At 54.3% G+C, this 9,089-nt stretch overlaps 1 protein-coding gene across 3 annotated transcripts in view; it reads left to right on the top strand.

Moving 5' to 3' along the window:
- The first annotated feature begins 3,217 nt into the window (after positions 1–3,217).
- The window catches only part of CD276 (CD276 molecule), an 8,310-nt gene continuing 2,438 nt past the window's right edge, over positions 3,218–9,089 (top strand). The window contains exons 1-5 of one of the 3 annotated variants that reach the window (XM_042885698.1): positions 3,218–3,250; positions 3,643–3,709; positions 5,492–5,842; positions 5,921–6,217; positions 7,832–7,969. In XM_042885698.1, the coding sequence (XP_042741632.1) occupies positions 3,670–3,709; positions 5,492–5,842; positions 5,921–6,217; positions 7,832–7,969 (826 nt within the window). In that variant the 5' untranslated portion in view covers positions 3,218–3,250; positions 3,643–3,669. Of the gene's footprint in view, positions 3,251–3,289; positions 3,710–5,491; positions 5,843–5,920; positions 6,218–7,831; positions 7,970–9,089 lie in introns of those variants that run through there. The other 2 variants (XM_042885696.1, XM_042885697.1) reach the window with 2 other exon arrangements.

The raw sequence follows: 9,089 nt of genomic DNA on the forward strand, positions 1-9,089 counted from the left end.
TCAGTTTGTGGTTTTCAGAGTCAAGAGAAAAAATAAATCAATAAGGAATGGCTTTAGAGAGAAAAATTACTATTTCAAATCATGAATTGACTGAAAGCCACGCTGAAAGTGATTTTGCAGAGGTGTTGCCGAGGAAAAGAAAAGCCTTGTGACTTTCCCCTGTAAGAAAATATTCCTTCTGCACGCTGCAAGCATCCCGCTGGGTGTTTCTCATGTGCGTGCCTGCATCTGGAGTCCATCACTGGGCTCTGCACTTATGAATGACCGCTGTGTTTTGCAGAAAAAAAACCCCAAAACTGCTGAGCTGTCTAAAGCAGCCTCCTACCACGTGCTCAGACCCCAAACATCTGCGCTCAGTCGGCGGTGAGTGACTCACTGTCCCCAACCCCAGGACGGCCACATCCAAAGCCTGTCTGCTCTGCTCCTCCTAAGCGAGCAGGGCTGAGGTTCTCTCTGATGCAGTAAAAAGTCAGACATCACTTGTCTCCAAGGCATGCGTCTCCTTGGACCAGCTCAGTGCTCTGCTGTGGTTCAAAGCCTCCAAACCCCCTTCCTGTCCTCCACCATTTGCCTTTTGCTGTTAGGATGCTCCTTGCGTAGATGGGAGCTTTGGGGAGCCAGAGCTATTTTCCATATGTCCAAAGGCCCTGCAGTGCTGTATCTGCAGGATATAATTTACCTCCACGTGGGTATGGCTGATGTTTGGGTTAAAATCACTCCAAAATGGACAATCTGTCAGCTTTTGGGGGATAGAATCCTGCACATAGGAGACGTGGGATTATCCACTGTTCCCCTTGTGCTCAGTATATTACAAATACATGTAATGAATATGGATGTACCCCCAAACCTCAGCCCATCCCTTCTCTCCTTGATCAAATCCTGGCTGAGCGTGAAATTAAACTTGCAAATTGCAGCCTTTTCTTTGCCTTGCCACGTCTTTGTTCTTGTTAGCTTCATTATTATGCACATTTCTCATGCACACACCTTGGGTATTTCAGGGTGTGAGGAAGGAAAATTAGCCCGAAAGAATCATTTGGGACAGAGAGCATCCACTATTTAAATTCCTCCCTGGAAGCCCTTTCATTGTTAATTATGAACAGGTTTGCAAGCAGCTTAGATTTTAATTTTTAAGCTGGTTTTGATGTTCAAAAATCTACTTTTGTTTCAAAGGACATCTTACTTTCTTTTGCTTTTTTCATGTTTAACACTAAAAACTGCTGGTGCTTGGAGGCTGTGCTGCGAGTCTGCACCTTTTTCGGGGGAGTCTGTGCCAAAACCCATGTGCTCCATCTGCCTCTTAGGGCTGCTGAGCTTTCTTGTGGTGCTGCTGGAGCTGCTGTGGACCCCAACTTGCTGAAGCTGGATCGGGGACCCATAGCATGCACAAAGATCCTGCAAATCGACCTCCTGATTCAGTTGCAAGCTTTGAAAGTGTATTTACTTCATCCCTGATTGTTCCTGTTGCCATCACCCACGGTGTCTGGGTCAAGACATTGCCAGTTCCACTGCTGCAACAACTTTCCTTGCTCAAAGGGAAAAACAAAGAGTTGCTTTAAATATAACACATTTCCAGTTATTTTTATTTGCTTTTTAGCTTTGAGCTCTCCAGGTTTGCTTGTTCCAGCTTTGCTCTGTAATCAAAAGGGTGAGGAGCTTCCTTTTCTCCCTGGAACGAGACTGAAACCTCCCACGCAGGCACAGAAGCCACCAGGCTGTGGGGACAATACAGGGGCCTTGGGAACACAGCAAGAGCTGCTGATGCACTGCCTGAGGCCTTGCCTTCCATGGGTCTCCCTCCCCTGTGGCTCCCAAATATCTGGCGGTTTCTCTTCAGGTCCTTCTACTGAGGACCATCTGGGGCCGCTGCTGGCTCTGGGCTGGGACAGTGCACTGATCAAAGCTCCACGCACCCTGCTTTGAGCTAGCCCAAATCCCTGGCTCCATGCATTCCAGCTTCCCAGCTCTGCACCCCAATCCTCTTGCCTACGTGCATTCTTGTTCCCCAGTTCCTCACACCCCACTGCTGGACATGCCAATCCCCAATTCTCCCTGCATGCCAATCCTGTAGCTGACCCCAACTCCCCATCTCCATACACCCCAACCCCATGGCTCTGTGCACCAGTTTCACACTCCATACACAATCTCCTTGTACTCCAGTCCTAGAGCTCTATGCACCCCAATCCCTCAATTCCATGCACCCCCACAAACCTCAATTCTCCAGCTCCGTACGCACCAACCCTCAGGCTCCACGCACCCCAGTCTCCCACTTCCATTCCCCCAACCACCTCGCTCCAAACACCTCAGGTCTCCCTGCACCCCAATTTCCTGGCTCTGTGCACCCCATCCCTATCATTCCCTGCACCCAAATTCTCTCTGCATCCCAATACTGGGGTATTCATTCAAGTGAACATGTGGCTGCACGCATCCTAGTCCCCAAGCTCTGTACAACCCAGTTCCCCATCTTCATACACCTCAATGCTGCGGCTGCTCCAAACACCCCAATCCCATGGCTCAGTGCACCCCAATCTTGGGCCTCTCTGCATACCAATTCTGTCTGCATCCCAGTCCCAGAGCTCCATATACCTCAGTCTCCAAATTCCATGCACCCTAATCCTGTGCCTCAATTCCCCAGCTCTGTACACCCCAGTCCCCTGGCTTCCTGCATCCCCATTCCCCAAGCTCCGTGCCCCCCTCCCCTCCTTCCTTGCACCTCAGATCTCCCTGCACCCCCCTTTCCCATCTCTGTGCGCCCAATCCCACAGCTGGGATCCACACACTAATTCCCTCTGCACCCCAACACCCCATTTATGTGCACTCCAATCCTGGTGCTCCCTTCACCCCGGTCCCCCACCTCCATTCCCGCAGCCCCAATTTCCTGGCACCACGCGCATCCCTACGCAACAGCTCCCTGCCTCCATACTCTCCCTGCACTCCAGTCCCAAAGCTCCACGTAACTTTAGCCCCTAATTCCACACACGCCAGCCTCGCAGCTCCACGACCTTCAGCTCCCCAACTCTGTATACCGCAGCCCTGCCTATGCGCGCACCCCCAAACCCCGCCGCTCCAGCCCACTCCCCACAGCCGCCGCCCCACCTCCGCCGCGGGGACCCCGGGCAGGAAGCGGCTATAGCCAATCAGAGCCCGGGCCGCGCTCCCGAGCCAAGCCGAGCGGAGCCGATCGGAGTCGAATCGAACCGAGCGGAGCCGAGCGGCGCCGAGCCGAGCCGAGCCGAGCCGCGCCCTCCCCGCGGTAAGTGCGGGGCCCGGCGGTGCCCGGTGTTGCGGGGACGTGGCGGTGCACGGGGTTCCCTCGCCGGACGCGGGCTCGTCCCGCAGCCGTGGTGCCTCCCCGTGCGGCTCCCAGGCTTTGTTCCGGGAAGGCGGAATGAATGGGGCCGGGCGGGATGGCGATTTCCTCCCCGTGTTTTGGGGCAGCCCCCGAAAGCTCCGCTTAGGGAGGAGATTTTCCCACGAATTGCTCCTTTTAAGTCACTTTTGGAGCAAGTCTCCAGCTGGGAAATGGGCAGAATCCGCCGAGCTCCACGGGGAGAAAGCTTGGAAAGAAACAAAAAGGGGAGGAGAAGCGGTGAGGTTCCACACCCTTTTAGTGTTGTTTTCTGCTTTTCCTTATTTTTCCCCCAGCTCAGGGTGCCAAGAAGACGTGCAGTGATGCTGCTCGCCCTGGGAGCGTTGGTGCTCGGCCTGGCAGGTGAGTGGGGCTGCCCCGAGGAGATGCCCCAGTACCACTTCATCCCCATTCAATGGCTTTGAGCTGGAGGCAGTGCTCACCAGGTGGTCCCGGGGTCCTCGGGAAGCATATGGGCGTGGGTGGCCCTGGAAAGTGAGACCTGTGGCTCTGGTGGCCCTGGAAGTCCATGGCTGTGATGGCTTTGATGGCCATGGGATCCACTGCTGTGATGGCTTTGTGCCCTGGGACACCATGGCTTCAGTGACCGTGTAACCATGGCTGCGATGGCTCTGGTGGCCCCATAACCCTTTGGCTGCAATGGCATTAGGACCCCATAGCCCTATTGGCCCTGGGACCCCATGAGTGCAATGGTTCTGGTTACCCATGGTTCTCATCATGGTTTCCTGCCCCACAAACCTGTGGTTGTGATGGCCTTGGGACACCATGTCTCTAATGGCCACAGGATCCATGGCTGCAATGGCTCTGATGACATTGTGCCCTGGGCCACCATAGCTGTGCTGATCGTGGAACCTCTGGCTCTGATGGCCCATGGCTGTGGAACCTGTGGCTGCAATGGCTCTGATGGCCCTGGGAACACATGGCTTTCTGATGGCTTTCTGCTCCAGGACCCTGTGTCTGTGATGGCCGTGGGACCCGTGGCTGCAAGAGTGCTGATAGCCCCAGTGGCCCATGGTTCTGATGGCTGTGATGGACCTGGAACTCCATGGCTCTGATGACTTTCAACCACTTGGCCACATAGCTGTGATGGCTTTGTGCCCTGGGATGCTGCAGCAGTGATGGCAGTGGGATCCATGGCTCTGGTGGCTTTCTGACCACTTCTTCTGCCACCCCCAGGCCCTCCTTCCTGCGTGCCAGTTTTGAGGCTCACCACAAGGGTGTTGATCCTTCCCCTATACCCTTGCTAATGTCTCACATCACTCTTGGCTGCTATCCCCTAAGGCAGTAGATGGTGGTGTCCCACAAGGGCAGTGTTCCCCAATTCCCCAGAAAACCCAATAGGAGAAGGAAAAATCTCATCTGAAACCAAAGGAGATGCATCCTGCAGCGTGGGACATCACCTCCTGTGTACTACATCAGAGAGGTGAAGGTGCAACAGAGTAAAATCCCAGTTACATTCTGGGTCTTTCTGAGCTCCTGAACCTCTGGGCATGTCACCAGCACACGGCCACTTGCACAGAGGGACGTGGTGGCCCAGAGCCCTGTGCTGGTACCCGTGTCCCATGACTGGGCTCATCAAGCTGGGATCAGGACATAAAACCTGTATAGAGACCGTATAAAAGTGGCAGCTTCCTTTGTCTCAGATGAGATTTTTCCCCTTTTCCTCTCCATATTATGTATGGGGAGAACAGGGGAACGTTGCCAATGTGGGACATCACTCCCTGGGACCAGTCTGTGAGATGAGCGCACTGGGAGGGTCAAGGGTAGCAGAGGAATGTGGGCACCTCATCCTGGTGTGGTTGGCACAGGAGCTGCCAGCTGGAGTGTTGGTGCCACCTAGCGCTCACGAGCCCAGCCACGAAGCTGGCTCATTGTGGGGCCTCTGTCCCCCACAGCTGTCACCTTCCAAGCCCCTCTCTGTGGGGAGAAGCTGCACTTCTCTCTCAGCTGGCTGTTTTCTCCTCCCTGTCTGCAAAACAAAGACCTCACCATACCCCTTAACTACCTCTGTTCTTTCCACATCCCACCTTTGGGGTGGCTTTTTGTTGACCCTACCAAAGCAAGCCATCTTGAGCCAGAGACAGGGTCTGACCACTGTGTTCTTCTCATCCTACCATCCTGCAGGTGCCATGGAGATCCAGGTCCCGGAAGAGCCCGTGGTGGCCCTTTATGGCCAAGATACCACCTTGCACTGTTCCTTCACCCCCGAGGCCAACTTCAGCCTGAAGGACCTCAGCCTCATCTGGCAGCTGACGGACACCAAGCGCCTGGTGCACAGCTTCTCTGATGGCAGGGACCAGCTGACCGACCAGGGCGGGGGCTACACCAACCGCACGGCCCTCTTCTATGACCAGCTGTCCCAGGGCAACGTCTCGCTGCTCCTGCGGCGCGTGGAGATTGCGGATGAGGGCAGCTTCACCTGCTTCGTCCGCGTCCGCGATTACAACAGCGCAGCCGTGACGCTGCAGGTGGCAGGTGAGATATGGCTATGCAGTGTCATCCACCTGTCTCTGGATGTGGTGATCCTTCATGATGCCTTTCCTTTCCTTCCAGCTCCCTACTCCAAGCCCAATCTGAACCTGGAGCCCAATAAGGACTTGAAGCCTGGGGATCGGGCGGTTGTCACTTGCCAATCTTCCTATGGCTACCCTGAGGCCAGTGTCCTCTGGCAGGACAGCCACGGTGCCAATATCACTGAAAACGTCACCACATCACAGGTGGCCAATGAGGAGGGGCTCTTTGATGTGTACAGTGTCCTGCACGTGCTGGTGGAGCCCAGCAGCACCTACTCGTGCCTGGTGCGGAACCCGGTGCTGCAGCAGGAGACCCATGCCTCCGTCACTATCACGGGTGAGCAGGTGTGGGCCAGATTTGGGGAATTAAGGGTTAAGATTTACCTCTGAAGAGGGTAAATCTGGTGGCGCAGAGTCAGCCCTGGGGTTGCACCATCACCCAGCTGTACCTCCCTGCCCATGGAGCTGCATGGGGCTGTCCTGTCTGTCTGTGCTGCTCCAATCCTGGCTCTGGAGGTTCTTGCTGAAGGGGGTTTTGCAAGGACTGTGGGAGATTTGGGAAGGATCTGGAGGTGTTTTTATAGTTCTAGCTTTGCTAGTTGCCCTGTCCCAGTATAAACCACTCCAGAGAGCCAGTATAAGGCACAATAGTCTTCCTCTCCATAGCATGTAGCCATGCAGCCCCATCCCAATCCTACAGAAACACTGCATCCCTGGCACGTTCATGCCATCCTAATCCTGCTCAAACCACCCTTTGGGCACCTGGAATTACCAGTGCTGTTTCCCACCTGAGCTGCTTGGCATGGGGACTGATGTCTCAGCAGTTTCTGCCTGGTTCCCCAGCTCGCTTCATTTTTCTTTGGGCATCATTCAGCCTCACCACTTTGCTCTGACAATGTCTTGCTCTGCTGGTCCGACAAATAAAGGGCTTAGTGGCGTTTATCCTGGATGGCAGTGACAAGAAGCGTGGGCAGGGCTCAGTCCAGGAGCCTTGTAGGGCTGTGCACAAGAGCTGGGTGACAAAACCCATGGCTCTAAGCCAGTGTGCCCCAAATCCAAACCTCCTGGGGCCAACAGGGGGTTTGAGGCCCCTCCTGTTGCCCTCAGGAGTCCTCAGAGATGCTCTGGGAAGTGAAGGGATGAGCTCCAAGAGATAACTCCAAGGAATCTGGCCCCCCAAACTTCATCAGTATCTTGCAGGACCCATTCTTGACACGCTGTTGACTTGGAGTGGCTTTCACTCATCCCCACTTGCTCAGCTTTTATTGCTGCCTTGGAGCTCTTTATAACCTTACACAATCTCCAGCAGTGTTAATTAGTGTTTAATTGGCTCTGCAGTTGCTGGGTTGTGAAGGTGGGTCCCTGGTGGAGCATCAACCTCTTGACTGGTGTCACCGAGTTCGTACAGGCACCAAAAGTTGGCCATTGATAGAGAATGGCACAGTGACAGCATTTCTGTCATTCCCTGTTTTTGCCCAAAAGCAGGAATTTTGTTGATGAGGACTGAGGAGAGACTTTTGCATGGGCTCAGAGCTACTTTCCTTAGCGTACGAGCAAGTGGGCAGCCTTAAGGTGAGGGCTGTGTGTCAGGGAGCTCCACATTCTCCGTGTCCCCTGCCACTATGGGTCTGCTAAGGCAGAACAAGGGGGCAGAGAGTCAGCCAGGGGATCTGTTCTTTCTGGGTTCCTGCTCAAAAGGGAACATCCCTGAATAGGATTTGCTCGGGACAAAGCTTTAGTTGAAGATAAAGTGATGTTATGGGGGAAAAAAAAATCGTAGATTACTGATGCCTTACGTGAAAGCCAACTTCTGGAAGTAATATCTGTGGCTTGCTACAATGAAATGTCCTCCAAACCCCGAGGACGATTCCCTGCCACCGTGGGATCCCTGATACTGCGTACCACCTCCCTTAGCATTATAAATAATAGGATTTCTGGTGTTCTCCCCAAGGCCAGCACCTTGCCTTCCCTGCCGTGGCTCTCTGGGTGACGGTGGGACTTTCCATCTGCATCGTGGTGCTGCTTGTTGTCCTGGCTTACATCTGCCAGAAGAAAATCCGCCAGAGCTGCGAGGAAGAGGAGAATGCAGGTAGAGCAGGTGCTGGGTGGGAGGGGGACACTTCACCCTGCATGCCTTTACCTTGGTGGTGGCATCTGTCGAAGACAGATGCTGCCTGCGTGCATCTGTCCAGGTGGCTCTTTTCTTCTGCACACAAATGAACTTTTTTTCTCTGGTTTTTGCCTCCTGGCACACGTTCACCTTTCTGCGCTGCCCTTCTCCATCTCCTCCCCTGCGCCTGCCAGCATCCTCCACGTGTCTGATGCCCCCATGGCACGGGAGCAGTTCCCAGAAGCTGCCTCCAAGCATTTGCCACTGCAGAAACGTTGCACGCATTGACACGCGGAAATAGCATGAGACAGAGCTGCTCCGTGCTCGCCCTTGCTCTCCTTTCTCCTTGCTTCTTGAAAGGATTGCTGCAAGCCGTGCTGCTCTCTCCTGGGAAGCACTCTGAAATGCACCCTTTGAAAAATATTTGCCTGCCCGCTCTTGTTTTCCCCGTTCTCCCCCTCCTTTGTTTTGTTTCTTTTCCTCACAGAGGTGTTTGCTCAGAAAGTGGGGCTTTGTGCCTTTAAAAATAAAGCTGTTGTGCTCCGAAATGGCCGCAGCAGCAGCAGCAGCAGCTCGCTGGCATTCCTGCTTGTCTCCCTCTGGCTCCAGGGCTGATGCGTCTCACGTTGCCAGAGCCGTGCCCTGACAGCCCTGTGCTGTGCAAACCGCGCCGCCCTGGGCCTCGTTCCCCCTCTCCCTCCCTGCTGTGGCTTTGTTAATTATGTTTTTATTGTATTTTATAAATATCTCTTTCCCTCTGTAGCACAAACCCCAGCGAATTCAAAGCACTGGGCAGTATGGCTGTAGCCCCCGCTTCAGTCCTTTTGCATGAGGACATCCTGCGATATTTTCTCCCTTCTTCCCCTCCCCCCCCAACAAACTTTGCTTTAAGCAGTAACCCTGCGAGACCTGTTGTGGGAGCTGCAGGAAGCAGGAGCGTTGGTTTTTTGCCGGTCCTTCTGGCTGGGAACAACATCGTAGGGATTCAGAGCATCCCGCCACCAGGGCCGTCCCTAAGCCCCTGGCTCCAGATGGCAGCCATGCTATAAATAGGGAGTGGAGCTGTGGGGTCACGCACAGCCAGGGAAATGCTCCCCCC

This window comes from Lagopus leucura, unplaced genomic scaffold (assembly GCF_019238085.1).
Source record: "Lagopus leucura isolate 7727_CA_CO unplaced genomic scaffold, USGS_WTPT01 Super-Scaffold_100052, whole genome shotgun sequence".
NCBI lineage: Eukaryota > Metazoa > Chordata > Aves > Galliformes > Phasianidae > Lagopus > Lagopus leucura.